The sequence below is a fragment of the Schistocerca cancellata genome, chromosome 10 (assembly GCF_023864275.1).
Source record: "Schistocerca cancellata isolate TAMUIC-IGC-003103 chromosome 10, iqSchCanc2.1, whole genome shotgun sequence".
In the NCBI taxonomy this organism is placed as follows: Eukaryota; Metazoa; Arthropoda; class Insecta; order Orthoptera; family Acrididae; genus Schistocerca; species Schistocerca cancellata.
This window is the reverse complement of record NC_064635.1, coordinates 80,380,037-80,403,502: the sequence shown is the minus strand read 5'-3', so window position 1 is coordinate 80,403,502 and position 23,466 is coordinate 80,380,037. Positions and strand designations below refer to the sequence as shown.

Below are 23,466 nucleotides of genomic sequence, written 5' to 3'. Positions count from 1 at the left end.
GGGTACCTCCAGTCATCTTTAGGTGGTCCACCGAAGGCTGGAACAGCTTCCCCTGTCCCACAATTTATTAGCACACTGTGTGTATTCCGCGCATGTGTTAACAATATTATGAGAAGGAAAGTTGCTGCTCACCATATACTGGAGATGCTGAGTCGCAAATAGGCACAACAAAAAGACCTTAACTCTTAAAGCTTTCAGTCAATGGCCTTCGTCAACAACAACAACAACAACAACAACACACACACACACACACACACACACACACGACTGGAGTCTCAGGCAACTGAAACCACACTGCCCACGCATATGTTAAGATAGTGATAGAACACGGACAATAATAACAGGGGGACAGGTCCCTCGACAGCTGAACTGTGCAAATAAAGTTTTCACAAATATCTGAGTGTCTTGGATACCAGACTTAAAAGGTAGGCAACAATACTGTGAGAGACCACAAACACACAGGTGCAATACTTGCCAGGCATCCTCTCGGTTACGACCAGCCGTATAGAGATGGTGCACACTATCTGAGATCACTTTAACCTGCTTCCGCTGCCACTCTCTGAACTATAGCAGGAATAAGTTTTCTTTTACTGTAGATGCTTGGGCAGAATTAATAATGACATTAAGTTACATCCCAACACTGGTTACAAGGAAAAAGTTTACAGATTGTTAACCAAAATCTTCTTCATTATCAACACTGGTAACAAGGACAAGTGAAAAATTTCGACCAGTACACAACACTGGCAACAAGATCCAGTCAAGATGAATGATACTTTCATCAGTTCCCAACACTGCCAATGAATCAGACAAACCCACATTATTATTCTTGTCAACAAGGGTGATGAGCAAAAAGATATGTAGTACCACGTTTTCTATGACTTTTAATCATGTAGCACAAATGTTTATATATAACTGAGCAAGTGATTTATATGTCTCAAAGGCCCCTTATGACTGCAAGAGACAAATTGTCTCAAAGGCCCCTTATGACTGCAAGAGACAAATTGTCTCTGCCCCATAATATAAAGACTCTGTGGATATATATAATGTGGAACATCACATGTACAATGGACTTACTGCCGATTTAGAATTGCGGAGAATAGGATCACAGTGGAAATGTAATTTCTATCACTGTTGTAAGCTGCCATCTTGAACACAGAATTAAATTTAATTAACTGTGATAACATTTCATCTCTTACAAGAGGATGATGTATACTGGAATGTAGCTACGAAAATCATTCATAGGAAATTACAATTCCGTGAATGGGAAAGGTACATTCAATTCTTTGGTTAAATAAATTTCTTCCTTGTTTGTGGCTTGGAACATTATTTAGTGTGTTGTAACTCGTAGGGATCTTTGTATCCTGGGTAATCAGTACAGCCTGCACAATGGTTGTTTATACTCAATTTTAAGTGATTAAAATTCTAGGTTTTATCAAAATTGATACATAACTCAGACACTAAGTCCCGTACTGCAGAGTGAGTACAGCCGCTGGGAGAGGCTTAATAACCCAGAGCTTGTTTCCACGAAGAGAGGACCAATGGTGATGCCAGAGTAACACCACCTGCTGACAGACGGCAACACAGAGATCATCGGAGGGAATGTAAGAACTAGCGGTTTGAGGTACAAGGACTGCAGCCTTGCCAGCAGTGACAGCGGCCTCGCTTCCTGTCAGACCGACGTGGCCAGGGACACACAAACAACATATTGGCTCTATCAAAAGTGAGCAAGTGACAGCTTTCCTGCACCCATTGCACTAAGGGATGGACCGTGTACAGCACACAGAGGCTTTTTAGGGGCCTGAGAGAGTCTGAGCAGATGATGCAATTGAAAACCGTGTGGCGTCGGATGTACTGCATGGCCCGATTCAAGGCAAAGATCTCTGCTGTAAATACTGAGCAGTGTTCTGAAAGCCCATATTGAAAAACGTTGGCGCCAATGATGAAGGCACACCTGACACCACAGTCAGTCTCAGAGCCATCAGTATACTATCGTGAAGTTCCATGCAAAGTTCGTGAAACTGAAGGCAATATAGCGAGGCTGGAGTAGTGTCGTTAGAAAGCAAATGAAGGCCACCGCATGAAGCTAAGGTGGTGAAGGATTCACACCCACTGGGAAAGTTGCAGGTAGCGTGAAGTTAAGCAAGAGCTGAAAGCGAATGCCAGGAAGTAACAGAGGACAAGGACGAGCCCCATACTAAACATCAAAGGAGACATAGGATAGGTGGCCACGCATGGCGGACAAACAGCATGCATATCTGCAGAGGAGAGAATGATGGCGGTAGGACAGTGGTAGCTCGGCAGTTTATGCCTACAGACTCTCAGTCGGGTTAGTGTAAAAGGTGCCAGTTGCCAAATGGATGCCGTGATGGTGGATTTTATTGAGACGGCTTAAGAGAGATGGACATGCAGATGCATAAATGAAACACCAATAGTCTAGTTTCGAACGGATAAGGGACCGGTACAAACGAAGGAGGGTGGTTCGATCTGCACCCCAGGAAGTACTATTGAGGGACCGCATACAGCAGTCTGCCAGGTAAGACATGTGAGAGGACATATAGACGGCTGAAGAAACCAACTGAGCCACCAGAAATTCATATACATGATTTTGTCATATGGATGAAGGGGGGGGGGGGGGGGGAGAGAGAGGATGACTGATACATCACATTGTTGAAGACACCACTCAATGAGACAAGTCTGTGGAGAACTGCAATATATAGCAAAACCATCAACAAAAAGGGAGCTGGAGATATCCGGGGGAGGGATTATAGGGTTAATGGCAAATGGTAATAGCAAAGAGGATGACACTCAGGACGGAACCCTGAGGCACAACGTTTTCCTGGATAAAGGTGTCCAACAAGGGAGAGCCCAGATGTACCTTGAAAACTCCGTTTTTTAAAAATTCCTGAGGGAAACGAGGCAGGCAGCCATCGAAGCCCCACATGTAGAGAGTATGGAGGATACCAGTCCTCCAGCTGGTGCCTTCAGACTTTCTCCAAATCAAAAAACATGGCCACAGCTGGGATTTCCATAGAAAACCACTCATGACATGGGTAGACAAAGTGACGAGATGGTCAACTGTAGAACAGTGTGCTCGAAATACACACTGTGCAGTAGTTAGTAAATTGCTTGACTCAAGCCATCATACCAGCCGGGCATGAACCATAAGTCCCATAACCTTGAAAACACAGCTGGTAAGAAAAATGGAACTACAGCTAGAAGGAAGGTGTATGTCCTTACTGGGCCTAGGTATGGGTATAACAGTGACTTCACACCAGCATCTGCGAAACATGCCCACTGCCCAGATGCGGTTGTACCTATGAAGCAGAAAAGTGCTAGCCTGCGAGAGATAGGTGCTGCAACATCTGAAGTGAACATCGTCTGGCCCTGGGTTGGTGGGTTGGGATGAAGTGAGACCATCAGCTAGCTCCTTCATAGTAAAGGCGGCATTGCAGCACTCATGATTCTGAAAAGAGAATCATACCACCCAGGCCTCCTCCACTCATTTCCAATGGAGGATAGCAGAGTGATAGTGGGAGGAGCTCGAAATCTCTGCAAAATGGTGGCCCAAGGTATTGGAGATAGCAATACGGTCCACAGTAAAGTCTGCTACTGTCAGACCAGAAATTGAGGAATGGATCTTAGTACCAGAGGGCCATCAGAGGTTGGCCCACACAACAGAAGAGGGAGTGGAACTGTTAAAAGAACTAGTGAATGAAATACAGCTAGCTTTTCTTGCTATCCCGAAGAACACAATGACACTGTGCATGCATCTGTTTATAATGAATGCAGTTTGTCGTCGTAGGAATTACGCCGCGGCATGCCTCAGTCTACCAAGTGACCACGACACGGCGTGCTAAAGAAGAGTGTGAGGAATGGAACATTCTGCAGAGTAAGCTGCCATTTGGGTGGTGTAGGAATCAGCAAACAGATAGCACACGGGAAATGGTTGCTCGAGTATGAGTCGGAGAACAGACCACTCGAGACGACAGGCAAGCTGGGCAGTGCAGAAGGATAGGACCAAATTGGGATAGGTGTGTATGGAGTCTGAAAGGAATGTGGGTGCTCCTGTGTTACGGCAGAAGAGGTTAAGTTGATTCAGAAGGTCAGCCAAATGAGCACCTTTCTCACAGACTCTGTGAGAACCACAAAGGGGATGGTGTGCATTAAAGTCACCAAGCAGCAGAAAGGGGTGAAGTAGCTGCCCAATAAGCTGGAGGAAGTCTGCCCTGGTAGAATCGAATGATGGAGGGAAGTAAACAGTACAAAGGGAAAAGGTCAAGTAAGGAGAAACTGCAACAGCTTGAAGGTGGGTGGTCAGGGAAAAGGGTTGATTATGAATGTCATCCCGTACAAGTAGCATGACACTCCATGAGATACAATGCTGACCTCGGGGGGAATGTCAAAACAGACCGGGAAGAAATGTGAGAGCTCAAAGTGGTCATGAGGACACAACTTACGTTTTCTGAAGGCAGATAACAAGTGGATGCCGTGATTCTAAGAGCAGCCATAAATCCTTAAATCCTCCTTGTTGAATCGAAGGCTGTGAATGTTCCATTGGAGGAGGGTCATGACAAGGTAAAAGCGAAGGGGGTGTCACTTTGACGGCTGCTGAATGCCAGCCTTCGAAGACTTGCTGCTACAGGGCACAGAGGCGAGAGAATCCTTCTCCACGAGATCTACTGGCAGTCTTCTTCTGTCGGCCTGCCGAGACCAAGGCAGAAAAATGGTTGGTGATGCGCACCAGTGACACAGACGTCATCTGGGTAAGGGTATCACATGGTGACACCGTCGAAGAGGATCTTTGAGTTGGTGAAGGAGAAGACAGTTTGCCTTTGTTTGACTTCTTCGAGGCTTTCCAGTTAACAGAGAAAGACTTAGATGTTGGTTGGCTGGAGGGACAGAGGATGTCTTGACTGGAGTGTTCCTTCTGTCCTTCCTGGCCTGCCGGTTGTGAAGCTAGTGACTTCACCCTGTGAGGCAAAAGTTTGGTGGCATGTTGCACAGCTGAAGGAGGAGAAGGGTATACTACCATGATGCTGGGCGATTTCACAACCACAGTGGTACATTTGAGGTTGCATGTCTGCATGACCACGTTCTTCGTGGAGCTAGATGTTGCACGGACAGTGCTGTAGCTGCCAGATGGTAGAATGCAGGGTTTTCGACTAGCCAACAACTTGCGAGTGACCGGGTAAGACACTTTTTCCTTCACCCGCATCTCCTGGACAGCTCACTTATAGAGAAACACAGGACAATCGTTGGAGGAGGCAGCATGACTGCCACTGCAGTTGATGCAGTGGGTAGGAGGCAGACAATCGCCTTTGTGAGCATCTGCATAACAGGTTAGACATTTGGCTGGGTGTTGACAGGATTCTCGAGTTCGGTTGTAATGATGACACTGGTAGGGGCAAATTGTGTTTGGAATATAACGTCTGACTGTGATAACATCATAACCTGCTTCGATCTTTAACGGAAGAACCACTCGATCAAAAGTGAGAAAAAGAGTGCATGTGGATACTAAGGAGGCATCTACTTTTTTCATCACTCCCATGGACGGCAACACACTCTGATCAGAGAGGTATGTTAGGGTTTCTGCCTCTGTCAGACCATGGAGCAGCCTAGTGTAAATAACACCACAGGAAGAATTCAGTGTTTGATGGGCCTTGACATGAACAGGATGGCCATGGACGTGCGAAGCTGCAAGCAGTTGTGCTTGAGAATCAGAACTAGTTTCCAAAACAGCAGGATTTCACAGGGCCAGCAATTGGATCAATACCATTCAGAATAAAGAACGGATTTACTGTAGAGAAGGACTGACTGTCTTCGGTATGTGAAACCACGAGGAACCTTGGTGCTGCTTGGAGAGTCTTTGAATCATTAGCCTCATTCCGTTTACGTTTCATAGCCATTGCCTGTGAAGATCATTGGGTCATTGCGAGAAAATCCCCATGATTGCCAGCATCTCCAATGGCGTGCTCCTCCCATCTTGGCGGGGGGGGGGGGGGGGGGGGGGCCTTGAGAAGGCAGCGCACCCACCTTAGGTGATTGTTCACACCTCAGGTCACACCTCCAGTAATCACCCTTCCACGGGCCTGGCCTGTGCCAGGGGGTATGTGCGAATCCTACCTGTCAACGTGGGGCTTGGAATTACATGTCACCCAGTCACCAGTTATGCATCAGATGTGTTGACCGGCCTTCAGGAGCGCACAGGGAGGAAAAAGAAAAAGAGGAACCTCAAACACCCAAGCAAAGGAAATACTTACTACCAAAAATGCACAATACATTTTCAAACACAGCCCAGACATTTTTCCCAAGGGAGGAGAAAAAGAACAGCAACTGGATAGATGTGCAGCACAGAAGGGAAAAGATGCTGCAAAGACTGGGGCCTGTGGTAGCCAAGCACATTCCGTGGATGAATATCAGGAGAGCCAAAGTGTATACAACCACCACAGAAGCAGGGTGCTAATGAAACGAGCTGGTGTCAGCTCCCCCCACCTCCCCTCCGCCCAATGGGAGGTGTGTAGCATAGGTACACACAGCACAAGAAGTGCTACCATGCAGGTAAATCACTTGGCAGGTGTCCTCTGGGTTCCAAGTAGGTGCAAGTGCACTTGCTGTTTGGGGTACACTTTCTGCTTCTGTCATAATGTGCATGAGCACATCTTATGCATCTGCCTACAGTGTTGCCAACTGCCAGAGAGTACTATCAACCAGGGACTACTTTGCTTTCATCTAGTACTGGCAGAAGTGGAGATCCTTCTGCCAAACAAGAGGAAATGACGGCATGCAGTTCAGTTCCTGGAGCACTATCAGACTGTTCCTACCGCTTATCTAGTACAGACAGTACAAGCACTTCCTGCGATTACACTATGGAGTACCAGTCCCGTTCAGAAGACTAGCAGACAATATTTACACTTAATCAATACTGTATAATACTCTGCCATAACGATAATGAAATATTACCAAGAGACAGCAAAGTTATTTAGATTTCATTGGATTATGTATATGTAAACAAGTGCCATACATCAAACTGTTACCAAAATAAAGTAAAACTATTAATAACTTAGCATAAACCCCGAGTTCTCATTTTTGTTATATGACAGAAACTTAAAATCTCGAGTATACTCAGGCAACTTAAGACCAGACCTCCGAAAAAATAAAACCCCGCTTATATACATTTCAACACCTATAGCTAAGTGTTCATCAGCTAGATAGCATCTGGCCCTACATTTGTAGCCAGACTGTCATGTTCTTGTTAAGGTCGTTGCCACTAGAAACAGTCTTTACTATGTGCAGCTCTGGATACTCAACAACAAACATTAACTGTTTCAGTCTCTCTCCTCTATAGTTGTTTAGGCAATGCTTTCAAAAAAGGATGACTGTAGTGATCCTGAGTTTCACATAGGATTTAGAGGCTCAGAAAGCGAAGAAGAATGTGGTGTTACTTCATTACAGACAAAGTGAGTTGAGTGTCAGGTTCTCACCAGTTCTACAAGACAAATATGTCCACTGTTCTCCACCCAGCACCACCAACATTTAAGTTGGCAGAAAACTGTTTTGAAATACATAGTCAGACTTGTAGCTACACAGACACTAAAAAGAGGACTACAAGTTTCAGGATATTTTAGTCAAAATTCAATGCACAAGTATGCTTGGTAATTTATTATCTGTGATCTTCAAACTTTGTAACATTATTTTGAGCTTTGAAAGCTATCTTTATTTTGTGTACACATAATGTTATTTATTGTAGGATGTTTTTAGGCTGAGCTTCATTTAAAAAATTGTTTGGAACATAATTTTGAAATAAAGATCAACATGTTAAATGGGGAATAAATATTATTGGTTATTTCTGATTGTGTTTCCATATTTCTGCTCTATTGCCACCCATTTTATTGAAATATATCAGAAACATGTTTTCCTACCATGGATCTTTGTGCAGGGGAGAATGTCACTATATTCCTTTACCTCTTACTTCGTTACACATTGTTCATGCTATCATTGGCTATACAGAATCAGCAGCTGACAAACCAGCTCTTATTCCCATCATATCTCATGTAGAGCATTGACAATAATGCTGCGAGATTGCACATGAAATGCCTAAGAATTCCACAGGCCCTGTTCTAGGCCTTTACCAACATCGATATATTTCCTCAGGTTCCCATAACACCTGTTTCAGCTTGCATGCTTTGTTATAAATAACGAAAAGGCTCACGATTATTTTTCCATTGCCACCTTCTACAGACCACAATCCCAATTTGATATGTAGCTATAATCTCCTAAGTTTCAAGTTTAACCTCTTTCCCTTTAGCAAAAAGTTCGTCTCAAGATCCTGAAGATTCTGACACCTAAGTTTCTGACCTCACTGATTTGCAAACACATTTGTTGTAACAATTATACAACAATGACAACGTAATCAGCTTCACAACTAAGCTTCATACACGATGTGATATGTAATTGTAACGTACTTCCATGACTGCTAGGTACGAGAGTATTATCATTCTTTTCCCTTGCAAAAGAACACCAAAAATATCAAAAGAAAAAGTGGCAAGAATTACACTCTACATTACACAGGAAAATTCTTTTCCTGAGCATAATAGTATGCCTGTAACTAACTTTGCTGATGCTGTTTATAAAAGTTTGAAATAATGTTACCACTTACTTTAAGTACGCTTTTATTGCCATTCTGACATCCTGTAATGTTGTATCCAGGGTCAAATGAACGGGATTGTTGCATTCACGTGCATAGTATTCATGTATAACAGACGAATGGCTTGTTACTTCATTTCCTGTCGCCCACCAACCAACAACGTTTTCTTGAGGATTTACACGGCGATTCAGGTCAAAAAGGTCCATGGCATAATTAAGTTCCGCCTCCACCTACAAAATAGGCCTTGAAGTTTCATATTTCACTAACATAAACATGGAGGTAAAAGTCGGTAACACACGGAATAAAATGAATCAAATGTGTGAAGTATATTTCAACATAGACATTTGTCGGCATTACAAGTGTATCATCGATTTGTAGGGAACATATGTGTAAATATTTTGAAGTAAACTACGGACAGACTAACGAGTATACGAACCTGATCTTCATATTCCTTATGTGGCACACAAAAACAGTTCGTAACTTCGACAGTGCCTTTGTCTGCTGTGCCTGTAACATAAAATTAGACGAATTGTTACTAACCTGCACGTCCACACACGTAGATCCACATGCACAACACGCATTACCTCTGAATGTAACATAAACACTAACTAGCAATATATGTAAACAATTACCTAACAGAGTGCCTATAACTCTATGGGCGTCTGCATTTCTTCTTTCATATGCATCAACAATTTGGAAAAGAACAACAGGGTGAACCTTCACCACAGTATTCAGCGCCATTTTTGTGGTTATGGTAACTAGGAACGGATACTGGTTACATATCCGGTTCCACCGTTGCCGTCTGTGAAGCTACTCTGGATTTTTACTTGACGCTGCAAAATCCCTCTGACAATAGAGGGTATTGACCCTTTTCCTTTTCACCCACAGAAGTATGCCAATTCGTTGGGTGTATATGATATAACATCTGTAATTTCTATAAAGTGCAAATAAAATTTCACCAGGCAGCGTTTCGTCTGCTGACCTGATATGACAACATTGATTATTTTCAAAACTGTTCCTTGTCTAAACATGGTTCCCGTTCCGTCCGCCATGCCCTCCACGGTTGGATTCTATAATATCTGCAATGCAGACCCAGGATACCAAACGTGGAGGGCGTTGAAATTAGACAAAACCTAAAAAACTGCACCCAAAAGGTCGGTATAGAAGCGAATATTTACATGTCCATTAATCTTTTCACTTATTCCCAATATCGTCTGTCTGTCTTCTCCACATAAACATCATCAATACGTACACTTAGAACGCTAAAATACTGTAATATATTCACGTGATAATGACCGATTTATCGAACAAAATAACAGAAGCACAACATGTATGGGAAACTAGTGTAGAAAAGCAGCTTCATTGGAAAATTTAATCGTCATATTTCTCACCCCATCCATGTCAGTAGCGATTCGTATAAGTAATTTGGATGATTTTGATATGTAGCAGATACGTAACATAACCTTAAAATTATTGTTGCGGTCTCAAAATATAAAATAAGTGTTATAACGAAACATAAATAGGGAAGTGTTTGATCTGTTTCCAAACTTTTTTCCGTGTAGCCCGAAAAATGGAACTAGAATATTCAACAGTGTCGTCTGAAGCCAGCACAGAGAGTTCAGAAATATCTCAAGAACTAAATACTCTCGAAGAATGTCGAATAGAAGGTGTGCGTCTACAACTTCCACAGGGCTTGTGCGAAAACAAGGAGATATTCAAGGAATTTTTCTCTTTAAAGACATGGCAAGAGTGTTTTACAGAGCAACAGAAGCAGCACCTCAGGGTAAGTAAATTTAATGTAACTTAGACATGTGCCCATTTACGAATAAAATGAGCAGATATTGCCCTTTTGGTCATCGTCTTTCCCTAGTTGCAAAGATAAACAACATATTAACATGACAATGAGTTTTTGTTTACACCAAGAACTTTGTTTATTGTTGTTTGTAAACAAAAAGTTTTGACCTGTAAACTGGTGTAGCAGTGATGTCTAGTTTTATAATTTACTGTTAGGACATGTCTGTAAAGTTGAAGTATTCAGAAAATTACTTCATGATAGTGTTCCTGGTTTTATCCCTATTTCTAAAGTAATGGGACATGTATCATTGACTTTTTGCCATTGTCTTAATATGTTTTGTGTTGTTATATCAATGGAAAGTAATAAATGGTAGGTAAATAATGCTATGGGCACTGGCTGCTATTAACTCTAAGGAGGAGACATTAAGCAGTGGACAGACATTTTGTAAAGTAGACCTATCGAAAGCGGTAAAAGTTACGTATTGGCTCCCCTTTTCATTTTTCGGTATGGTGCAGTTGTAAACATAAGGCTTTGCTGCTACTCTTTTGATAACAAAATCAGATCTTTCCCGTTTACATTTGTTTACTTTGCCAATTCATAACCAAATTGTCACCTTTCAACCCACCCTAGAACTCTACCTGCACTCCTGATCAATCTGACACCACAACCAAGATATAAGGGGGGGGGGGGCTGTCCAATGTGCAACTTTAGCTCTGAAAGTAACTGCTCTGCTTGGAGCTTCTGTTCTTCAACACTGTGTGTAGATTACACCAAATTTTCTTCATGTATATCTACTTTGGTTTCACTAGACTTGTCATTGAACAGTCTGCTAGATTTTTACACAGGAAAATGCAGCATGTGACTATTTAAAACTTTTTTAATCATAAATAATATGAAACCTGACCACATTGCTTGCATTTCTAAGGAACCATTTGTTATGATATTGGTATCAGTGCATATATGTTTTTAAAGTTTGAACTGTGTCTTCATTCTGTGCTGTGACATATTTCACCAAAATCTATCAACTCAAGTAAGAAGAGTTAACTACAGACTTCCGTGCACTGTGTCAGAATGTGTTGTGACTGCTCGACACATTTTTGTATTTTTCCATGGGCTGTGGAGAAGCTCTGTCTGTTTTGCCTTCCAGTCAGCCTAGAACATGTCTGTAGCAAGATTTTCTTTCACAACCACCGAGCGGACCACTTTTGATTAAACTTGAGACTGCAAAAGGACACACGGTCAAGGTATAAAAAGTAGAGTGGTAGGCTAATAAGGCAGTTGGATGATGATTTTTGTGTGGAGTAAGAAATGGATTAGGCCTACTTTACTGTTACACCAGTTTCCTCTATGTCTGTGCTCCACTCTACATGCTGCACCTGTTGTCTCTTACGGAAACTGGAAATTATAGACTATGACCCTCTTGGGGGTATTGCCTTTGTCATCCTCTTGACAAACTGACGTACCAGAACATTATCACGTTTAATTTTTCAGATCAGTGTGAGCCATCATTATATTCTTAGAAGTCTGTTGTCATATACTATATAGACAGGGTATGGGATATTTTTGTTTCTATGTTATAGATGTTAGTCATGTTTCTTTCATAATATGTTGTTTACTTCTTGTGTGCGTGACTTAGGTCATGGTGTTTCCTAGATAGTGGAGATGGTGATCCATTGAGGGGAACAATGTTTTGGATTGTGTTGTGTACTAGACCTAATTGTGTGTTCTTTATTATTATTTATTTATTTATTTATTTCTTGCGAGGTTCCAGTGAATAGAATGAACTGTAGTGTTGCTTGAGGCCTAGGTTAGGTTGTGAGTTGGTGAAGCCAATGAACATGTCATAACAGTCCTTTTTTTAAAGCAGGAAAAAATTGTACATTCTGCAATCCAAACCCCTATTTCCCAACTGTGGTCTGATTTTTTCCAAGTGTTCAGTATTTTGAGAGTCCGCAGCTCGTGGTCTCGCGGTAGCATTCTCGCTTCCCGAGCCACGGGGTCCCGGGTTCGATTCCCGGCGGGGTCAGGGATTTTTCCTGCCTCGAGATGACTGGGTGTTGTTGTGTCGTCTTCATCATCATCATTCATCCCCATTACGGTCGGAGGAAGGCAATGGCAAACCACCTCCACTAAGAGCTTGCCTAGTAAGGCGGCGTGGGTCTCCCGTGTCACTCCCCTACGCTCTGTAAAGGAGTATGGCACTCATCATCGTCATCAAGTAAAAAGAACATTTCCAACTCAAGACGCCCCCCGCCCCCCCCCCCCCCCCCCCCATGGAGATCCCATTAGTGTTTAAGATTTAAATTTTCTAATGTTTATACATTATGTGTGTTGGGACCTTTGCTCTTCATGTTATATATCAGTGACCTTGCAGACAGAATACATAGTAATCTCAGATTTTTCACAGATGGTGCATTTATCCATAATGAAATATGGTCCTAAAAAAGCTACACAAATATTTAGGCAGAGCTTGGTAAGATTTCAAAGTGGTGCAAAGTTTGACAACTTGTTTAAATGTTCAGAAACGTAAAATTGTGCACTTCACAAAACGCAAAAGTGTGGTATTCTATGCCTATAGTATCAATGAGTTGCAATTTGAATTTGTCAGCTTATACAAATACCTGGGTGTAACTCTTTATAAGCATATGAAATGGAATGATCACATAATTTGAGTTTAGGTAAAGCAGGGGGAAGACTTCAGTTCACTGGTAAAATAGTAGGAAAACGCAGTCGGTCTACAAAACAAACTTTGTACAAATCGCTCTTGCGACTCATCATAGAATACTGCTCAACTGTGTGGCACCTGTACCAAATAGGAATAACAGGGAATGTTGAATGCGTACAGAGAAGGGCAACCCAAATGGTCGCAGGTTTGTTAGACACAAACTGTCCCGGGAAAGCTTGCTTACAAAGTTTCAAGAACCAAATTTAAATTATTAATATAGGAATATATCACTGCTATAGTGATTGTGTGGACAAGATTAGATTAATTACAGCTACCCTGAGGCATTTGAACATTTTTCCTGCACTTCATATGTGAATGGAATGGGAAGAAACACTAGTAACTGGTAGGATTGGAAGTACCCTCTGTCACCCTCTTCAGAGTAGTTTGCATAGTATCAATGTAGATTTATATGAATTTCTGCCATCAAGCATTGGTCCTTTCACTGCCATGTTTAATGACTTCATTGGTCTATTGGAAGGATATTGAATTGTTACATAATCCCAATTTTTTATGTAATATTTTGTGTTTGTATTATTTTATCCATAACAGCAAGATAATCCTCATCACCCCTTCTTCTATATGACTACTCCGCAATTCACACTTGAGTGCTTGGCAGGGTGTTGGTAAGATCACCTTTGTACTATTTCTGCACCATTCCGCTCTCAAACAGCGCACAGGAATAATGAACATTAGAATTCTGTATGAGGTCTGCTTTCCCTTATTTTATTATGATGGTCATTTCTCCCTATGTAGGTAGCAGTCAACAAAATATTTTGGCATTCAGAGTACTAAGTTGGTGATTTGATTTTTATGAAAATTTCTTGCTGCAATGACACCTGCCTTTGTTTTAATAGTTGCCATCCCAGCTCACGTATCATATCCATGGCACTCTCTCCCTTACTTTGAGCAAATACAAAACAAACTTCCCTTATTTGAATTTTTTCAATGTTTTCTGTCATTCCTATCTGGTAAGGATCCCATACCACACAGCAGTTCATCAGATGAGGACAGGCAAGAATAATGTAGGCAGTCTCCTTGTAGATCTGTTGCGTCTTCTATGTATGCTGCCAATAAAACACAGTCTTTGGTTTGTCTTCCCTGCAACATTTTCTTTGTGATCATTTCAATTTAAGTTGTTTGTAATTGTAATCTGTACACGCTTAGTCAAATTGACAACTTTTAGATTTGTGTGATTTATCACGTAACCAAAATTTAATACAAGAACTAATAAGGAAAGTGCCTTATATGATGTTTTGGGTACCACTTTGCCATCTCAAAATCGAACCGTCATCTTTCCACCTAAGTAATGCCTTGGACCACTTTACAGATCAATATTTCACTGCAACTAAGGTTTTGTATGCGTGGTTATTGACTTTGCCAATCAAATTGTAACCATTCAACGTAATCTATACCTTGTGCTGTACTACAGATCAGTCTGAGACCACAATCTACAGTCCAAAACATAATATAGATGTAAAAAAAATATTGTTCCTTATTTATTTGTTCATGTATGACATGACTTGTCAAAATATCATTACATCATGTGACAAAGCCCACATCCAGTATGGCAGGTTCTATTGAACCAGAAAAAAGAACTCAGAAAGTTCAATCTACTAAGTGAGTTGTTCACAACAGGCAAAAGAAGCAGAATGATGCTGTTGACTGGTGAGTTACATAGCAACACTCTTACTAATGCACACTCCCCACCGTATGACATATTAACCTCACAACACTCTGATTTGAGCAGTCTCATACATTTTCGTCAGTATATGCAATTGTGGTACAGCAGACTTACACAAGCTTGATACAATGGCAGGTACAAATTGAGTTTGCAACATGTTGCAAACTTGTTATGAAAAACAGAAACAAATATCTTATGGCAGTGCTGCTATAGATCAAAGGAAACAATGTTTCTGCCCATCTGTTGCATGTTACTGGTGACAGCATTAGCTTAATACTAGTAAATTTATTTGCCCATTGGTTATTATGTAATGATATGTATTTTAAGCTCTGTTATCACTGAGAATTAATTGTGATTGTTTTTATACAGCTTAGAATTAAGTGGGCCCAACAGCAAATTGCCATATTGTCATCCTTGTATGAGTCAGAGGAGTGCATCTAGAATTTTGGGCTAAATACATTGAAGCTGATGGTCAACAAACACAAATTAGAGGAGGAATTTAACTTTTTAATGATATGACTTCTTCAGTGTATGTAGGTGTGGCAGGCACAGATTCCCCCATCACCTTATCTATAAACAATATATAGACACAGGCAAAATCAGAAGTGTTACTATATGGTGATATGTACCACATTATAGACCAATTTCATAAAATTTTCAATAAAAATCCAATACAGTGTGTATTAAAACAATGTTTTCATTCATTCAGTTATAGTTTATCCTCTTCGATTCTTGCGTGACATATACGACACGTGGAACTTGTGACCTTTATGTACATACAGAAGCCATGTAGAGAAGCCAAAGATATATGCTCTAATACTTCACTCACATTGTCCAAGGTGTCATTACCTACTGCAACAAGTTTCAGTGCTCTGTGTTGCAAATTACATGAAACAAAAATATTAGTTGGATAAACATATTTTTCTACTAGTGGAACTGAAGATGTTAAACAATCCTTCAAGCCTTAGACCAGTGCTCCACAAACTTCAAATACTGTTTGAAATACTGCTTGCTTCAAAATTTGAAATATGTATCCAAGAATCTGCAATGAATTACTTAGGGCTCAAAAACGAAGACCAGTGGCAAGTCTTGTTCACTGCAGTTCAGTCCCCCCCCCCCCCCCCCAAACTTGGAAGATAACTGCCTAGCGAAGTTACAGGTATTATCAGAGCCAGCTTTCATGTTCAACTCCCGTAACAGGTTATTTCTGACACTTCTTTAGTATTGCTCTGTCTATTAGTGATGACTACATCTTTCTCTTAATTTGTTTAAAACATTGGATATTAATAGCGCAGCACTATATCCATATCTCATCTTTGACCCTAGACATAATTAAGCTGATGATGCAAGTACGCTATGGGAAACAGCATTGCGGACAATGTTGAAGCACTAAGAAAAATATTTATTGCGTATGTGGACGTAGACCTTTAGCAAGAAACAGTTGAAAACATATTGCAACCAGTGTAAGAACCATGTTAAAAACTCCAACATGTCTCCAATTGTAGTTAATACATTGCTCCATTATACTGCAATGGTTAAGTAGCAGCACTATATAGAAACATAACATGTTCCTAGTTAAATCAAGATGTATTTAGATTTATGATTAGAAATATCAACTTCTTTCGCAAGTATGTCATGAGCAAGGTGCTCTTATGAAACGAGATTGTGGAATGCTTCCTTTAAGTTGCGCTCCAGAGTCTTAAGAATCCAATTATTAATGAATAACATCATGCATCACAAAACCGTATTGATATAATCCTTTATCTCTGGGCTGATTTTGTTCTACTGACTATCTTGTAGCAGACAAACAGTTCCTTTTTCTGGATGTTTTTGTTGCTAGAAGATGACTTTAAAATAGCAGCCTTTGGTGGTTGTGTTTATGTTCAGTATTAGTATACTTTGTTCAAATATATGGCTACTGCTCTGTGAAAATTATTTGCACCTAAGTAAATAAAGATTTCTGAGACTTTTTTAAGGGAACACAGAATATACATTTCTTTTGCACAAAAGCTTGATTGAGATACTAATTATTACATCTGGATGTCTGAAATTTCTAATTGATAAGGTGTTACTATATGCGATGCTCCTGAATTATTACTGAAATATGCATTTGTTAAGACTTTTGTTAATTGAATGTTATTTAAGAATGTGATATACATGTACTCTTCCATCTACTGTGTCTTGCTCTGTGGTTTGTTTATGCCAGTTTGTTTGTTGAATTTCCATGATTGTAATATTTCCAGTCAGTTATGTTTACGGCTTCCTGCATGCTCATACCATTAATATGTGGTTTTTATGACACTACATTATTTTGTAGTTGTGGAGACAGAGTGTTGTCCTGCAAACCAAACATGTAAAGTATTGATATCTATCTGCTCCCCCTGCACGTGCGTGCAGTGTACTGGATGTAGTCAACCAGGACAATTAGGTGTGTGTGTGTGTGTGTGTGTGTGTGTTACTTTTACTCTTTAAGGTATTTTAAGGTATTTACATTCCACCAGGACGTTCCTCTGTTATAAGAAATTGGTATTTGTATGAGAATATTGTTGATTCACAATTACTTTAATAAAATGTGTGTGGAACGTCACCAACTAATATTTTTCTGTTTTAGAATTTTCTACCATCTTTCCCCGAGAATGATGCACAAGAAAAAGATGAGACCCTCCGTAGGTTGTTTGCTCGAGAAAATATGCGGTTTGGTGTGCCGCTCAACGACTTTCACATGCGGCTTAAAAATGGCTTCTTCAGGCCCGACATTGCCAAAATGAGATCACTTATTCGGAAGGCAGAAGAGCGAGAATATGGGTGAGTGTAAAATCATGATAGAGAGGAGCAGTAAGTGTCTAAGGGACAGTGTCATTACTGTACTCAGTGTGAGATGTGGTGGAAAATGGAGGGGATGTGCTCATGGTGCTGGCGAGACTAATTATTAAATATCGATTATTGAAAGCTGTTGCCTGGATAGATGGAGTAGCAAATGATGTAGGGAAGGACTCGCGAGGCAAAGAGTGGGTAGCAATGTAGTGTGCGGCAGGTCTTTTGACAATAAGTTGGTTGCTGCACAACAAGACGAAAGGAGTTCAGAGACAAGAGCATATAAATACAGCGAGAGGGAGAAGGTGTGAGAGGGAGAGGAGGAAATGAGAGGAAGATGGGGTTGAAAGAGAAGACAGGAAGGGAAGAAAGAAATGGAGAGGGGTGGAAACTGGGGGAGAGAGGAAGACGTAAGGAGGAGGAGAGAGAGAGAGAGAGAGAGAGAGAGAGAGAGATGGCTGGGTAAGGAATGGTGTGGACGGAAGAGACAAGGGAGAAGATAGTGGGAAACAAGTTGGCTGAGGTTTAGCGAAAGAGATTGTGAGAGCCCAGGATATATTGGAGACATGATTCCCATCCATGTAGATCAGAGGAACTCGTGCTGGAAGAGAGTGCCCAAATGGCCTGTGTGGTGAGGCAGCTGTTGACATCATTTGTGCTGTGATGTGCAGCATTTTCAGCAATTGGATGGTTAAGCTTGCAGTTTGACACAGTTTGGTGATGGCCATTTGTGCTACTGGACTGTCGGTTACTTGTCATGCCCATATAAAATGCTGCACAGTAATTGCAGCACAGTTGGTATATAACGTGAGTGCTTTCGCACACGGCCCTGCCTTTTATAGGGTAGAAAATGGCTGTGGCAGAACTGTGGTGGGAGGTGATGGGTGGGTGTATGGTACAGCTCTTGCACCTGGGTCTACAACAAGGGAATGACCCAAGGAGTGCAGGATGGGGCATAGGATTGGAGTAGGGACAGACAAACTTTAGGTTGGATAGGTGGGGGAACACTACTGTGGGTGAAGCAGGTAGGATTTGGGTACGATATCCCTCATCTTGAGGCATGATGAGAGATAGCCAAAGCCCTCGTGAAGGTGTGGTTGAGCTTCTCAAGACCGGGGTGATATTGGGTGATAGAGGAGTGCTGGTTGGTGGCCGGTTAACAGGGTTATTGGTGTCGGAGGAGCTGAAGGCATGGGAGATCCATTGAAGGATGAGCTCTATATGGTATTGTCTGTCACTAAACATTCAGGTAAGATTATTGGTATACTTCAACTACAGATGCAGTGTCCGTTCATATTGGGTAGACCACCCAACAGCAGTACCACCACATCTGTAATTGTCATCAGTTTCAGATCAAAAACATTCTACCATACAGCCTTGCCAAGAGGGGACACCACATCTGCAGTGAAAAGCAGTTATTTTCAAAGTACCAGAACCTTTATTGACCGACAATATGCTATCCAGCTCGTACATGAACAGGCCTCCTGTGCCATCTCCTCCCCTGGCACCAGTAATGCTGCTAACCAGCCACCAACCACGGCTACTCTGTATCACCAAGTATCGCCTTGGCCTTGAAAAGCTCAACCACATCCATAACCATTGCTTTGACTACCTGTATTTGTTTCCTGAGATGAGGGATGTGCTACCTAAAATCCTCCCATGTCACATAAAGTACTCTTCCCCCATCCACCAAACTTAAAGAATATCATTCTCCATCCTTACCCTAACCCTGCTCTCAATCCTGCACCCTTGGATAATTTCTTTGTGGTCGACTCAGGTACAAGACTGTCCCATACACCCCCACCTCCCACCAAAGTCCAGTCACAAACAGAGTCTACCGTATAAAAGGCAGGTCCAGGTGTAAAAGCATTCATTTTATAGATGAGTTATGCTGCAATTACTGCGCAGCATTCTGTGTGGGCATGACAAGTCACCAACTGTTAACACCACAAGTGGCCACCATGAGACTGTGGCAAACTGTAAACTTGACCATTTACTTGCTGTACATGGTGCAAACCACAACACTTCTGACTTCAGTAACTGCTTCACTACATGGGCCGTTTGGATACTCCCTTCCAGTGCAAGTTTCTCTGAACTACACAGGTGGGAACTGTATCTCCAGTATAGCCCGGGCTATCATAATCCTTGTGGCTAAACATCAGCCAACTTATTTACCACTACCTTTTCCCTTCTCTCTTTTGTCTACACCACTCCTTGCCTGTTCTCCACTGACCCCCCCCCCCCCCCCCCATGTGGACTCAGGTGCTCTCCCTCCCTCCCTCCCCCCCCCCCTTTTTCCACATTTCTCCCTTACTCTCTGCCCTCCCTGTGTCTGTCTTCAGCACCAACTTCCTCTCCTTTCCTCCCTCCCCCCCTTCTCTCTCTCCACACAAATACATTTTATTTACTGATGAGGCACAGTTTACTCGAGATGGTATTAACAGTTTACATAATGTGCGCATATGGTCTGAAGCAAACCCACATGTAACAGTGCAACACAATTTCCAGCAGTGGTTTAGTATAAATGTGTGGTTTGGTATAATCAACACACACTTTATTGGACCATTCATTTTCCCAGGATGTCTAACTGGAGAGATGTTCTTACATTTCCTTCAAGAAGAAATGCCCCATTTACTTGAGGATGTCCCACTTGCTACGCACTTGCAAATGTATTTTCAACAGGACGGCATGCCTCCACATTTCACCAATGCTGCTAGTACACATTTAAATGAACATTTTCCCCAAGAATGGATTGGTCGTGGTGCTACATGTCTGTGGCCACCCAGATAGCCCGATTTAACACCAATGGATTTTTGTGTATGGGGATGGATGAAAGACATAGTTCATGAGGACAAAGTCAATACATGTAAGGCATTACTTGATCGCGTTATGAATGCAATAGACAAAATTAAGAACAACTCTTTGAAACTGAAACAAGCAACAAAATTTGTTCATACATGTGTAGGTAAATGCATTGAACTCGTTGGAGACATTTTTGAAGATTTATTGTGAATGTATTGTGAGATTGTATGCACACTGTACAACTTCCTTAACACTGAGCTTTGTTTTTTCTGGTTTAACATTAATTCACCTGTGCTATGATATTAATAAAAGAAGATTATCAGAAACATTAAAACAGTTTCAGTTAACATTATTACCATCATTTTTCCAAAATTAAATTCTCTACAACTTCTGTTGAAAACTTTGTGCAATTGTCTGGAATTTAAAAAACAAATTGGGCCAAGTAGTTAATATATTAAAATTTTTACAAAATTATGTCTGTGCTTCTCTGGATGTTCTGGGAAACTACTGCAGATACGCATCTGGGACATGGTTTATTAGTTTCACCAGATCAATAACAACAAAATAAATGGAAATCGTGCTGTACTTTAACCTGGTACAGTTTTGCGATGGCTTCGTATTAGTGAAGTTGCCAAATTTTAGGCAAAATCTTTTCTACATCTACATCTACATTTATACTCCGCAAGCCACCCAACGGTGTGTGGCGGAGGGCACTTTACGTGCCACTGTCATTACCTCCCTTTCCTGTTCCAGTCGCGTATGGTTCGCGGGAAGAACGACTGTCTGAAGGCCTCTGTGCGCGCTCTGATCTCTCTAATTTTACATTCGTGATCTCCTCGGGAGGTATAAGTAGGGGGAAGCAATATATTCGATACCTCATCCAGAAACGCACCCTCTAAAAACCTGGCGAGCAAGCTACACCGCGATGCAGAGCGCCTCTCTTGCATAGTCTGCCACTTAAGTTTGTTAAACATCTCCGTAACGCTATCACGGTTACCAAATAACCCTGTGACGAAACGCGCCGCTCTTCTTTGAATCTTCTCTATGTCCTCCGTCAACCCAATCTGGTACGGATCCCACACTGATGAGCAATACTCAAGTATAGGTCAAACGAGTGTTTTGTAAGCCACCTCCTTTGTTGATGGACTACATTTTCTAAGGACTCTCCCAATGAATCTCAACCTGGTGCCCGCCTTACCAACAATTAATTTTATATGATCATTCCACTTCAAATCGTTCCGCACGCATACTCCCAGATATTTTACAGAAGTAACTGCTACCAGTGTTTGTTCCGCTATCATATAATCATACAATAAAGGATCCTTCTTTCTATGTATTCGCAATACATTACATTTGTCTATGTTAAGGGTCAGTTGCCACTCCCTGCACCAAGTGCCTATCCGCTGCAGATCTTCCTGCATTTCGCTACAATTTCCTAATGCTGCAACTTCTCTGTATACTACAGCATCATCCGCGAAAAGCCGCATGGAACTTCCGACACTATCAACTAGGTCATTTATATATATTGTGAAAAGCAATGGTCCCATAACACTCTCCTGTGGCACACCAGAGGTTACTTTAACGTCTGTAGACGTCTCTCCGTTGATAACAATATGCTGTGTTCTGTTTGCTAAAAACTCTTCAATCCAGCCACACAGCTGGTCTGATATTCCGTAGGCTCTTACTTTGTTTATCAGGCGACAGTGCGGAACTGTATCGAACGCCTTCCGGAAGTCAAGAAAAATAGCATCTACCTGGGAGCCTGTATCTAATATTTTCTGGGTCTCATGAACAAATAAAGCGAGTTGGGTCTCACACGATCGCTGTTTCTGAAATCCATGTTGATTCCTACAGAGTAGATTCTGGGTTTCCAGTAACGACATGATACGCGAGCAAAAAACATGTTCTAAAATTCTACAACAGATCGACATCAGAGATATAGGTCTATAGTTTTGCGCATCTGCTCGACAACCCTTCTTGAAGACTGGGACTACCTGTGCTCTTTTCCAATCATTTGGAACTTTCCGTTCCTCTAGAGACTTGCGGTACACAGCTGTTAGAAGAGGGGCAAGTTCTTTCGTGTACTCTGTGTAGAATCGAACTGGTATCCCGTCAGGTCCAGTGGACTTTCCTCTGTTGAGTGACTCCAGATGCTTTTCTATTCCTTGGACACTTATTTTGATGTCAGCCATTTTTTCGTTTGTGCGAGGATTTAGAGAAGGAACTGCAGTGCGGTCTTCCTCTGTGAAACAGCTTTGGAAAATGGTGTTTAGTATTTCAGCTTTACACTTGTCATCCTCTGTTTCAATGCCATCATCATCCCGGAGTGTCTGGATATGCTGTTTCGAGCCACTTACTGATTTAACGTAAGACCAGAACTTCCTAGGATTTTCTGTCAAGTCGGTACATAGAATTTTACTTTCGAATTCACTGAACGCTTCACGCATAGCCCTCCTTACGCTAACTTTGACATTGTTCAGCTTCTGTTTGTCTGAGAGGTTTTGGCTGCGTTTAAACTTGCAGTGAAGCTCTCTTTGCTTTCGCAGTAGTTTCCTAACTTTGTCGTTGTACCACGGTGGGTTTTTCCCGTCCCTCACAGTTTTACTCGGCACGTACCTGTCTAAAACGCATTTTACAATTGCCTTGAACTTTTTCCATAAACATTCAACATTGTCAGTGTCAGAACAGAAATTTTCGTTTTGATCTGTTAGGTAGTCTGAAATCTGCCTTCTATTACTCTTGCTAAACAGATAAACCTTCCGCCCTTTTTTTATATTCCTATTAACTTCCATATTCAGGGATGCTGCAACGGCCTTATGATCACTGATTCCCTGTTCCGCACTTACAGAGTCGAAAAGTTCGGGTCTGTTTGTTACCAGTAGGTCCAAGATGTTATCTCCACGAGTCAGTTCTCTGTTTAATTGCTCGAGGTAATTTTCGGATAGTGCACTCAGTATAATGTCACTCGATGCTCTGTCCCTACCACCCGTCCTAAACATCTGAGT

At 41.6% G+C, this 23,466-nt stretch overlaps 2 protein-coding genes across 2 annotated transcripts in view; one reads left to right on the top strand and one right to left on the bottom strand.

Moving 5' to 3' along the window:
* LOC126106883 (eukaryotic translation initiation factor 3 subunit F) overlaps nucleotides 1–9,511 on the bottom strand; it is a 60,232-nt gene extending 50,721 nt beyond the window's left edge. The window contains exons 1-3 of the mRNA XM_049913297.1: nucleotides 9,277–9,511; nucleotides 9,081–9,151; nucleotides 8,657–8,874 (exon numbers count right to left, since the gene is read on the bottom strand). Of these exons, the coding sequence (XP_049769254.1) occupies nucleotides 8,657–8,874; nucleotides 9,081–9,151; nucleotides 9,277–9,385 (398 nt within the window). The 5' untranslated portion in view covers nucleotides 9,386–9,511. The remainder of the gene's footprint in view (nucleotides 1–8,656; nucleotides 8,875–9,080; nucleotides 9,152–9,276) is intronic.
* A 140-nt stretch (nucleotides 9,512–9,651) lies between these two features.
* The window catches only part of LOC126106882 (nuclear factor related to kappa-B-binding protein), a 194,237-nt gene continuing 180,422 nt past the window's right edge, over nucleotides 9,652–23,466 (top strand). The window contains exons 1-3 of the mRNA XM_049913296.1: nucleotides 9,652–9,798; nucleotides 10,207–10,427; nucleotides 17,457–17,650. Coding sequence (XP_049769253.1) covers nucleotides 10,215–10,427; nucleotides 17,457–17,650 — 407 coding nt within the window. The 5' untranslated portion in view covers nucleotides 9,652–9,798; nucleotides 10,207–10,214. The remainder of the gene's footprint in view (nucleotides 9,799–10,206; nucleotides 10,428–17,456; nucleotides 17,651–23,466) is intronic.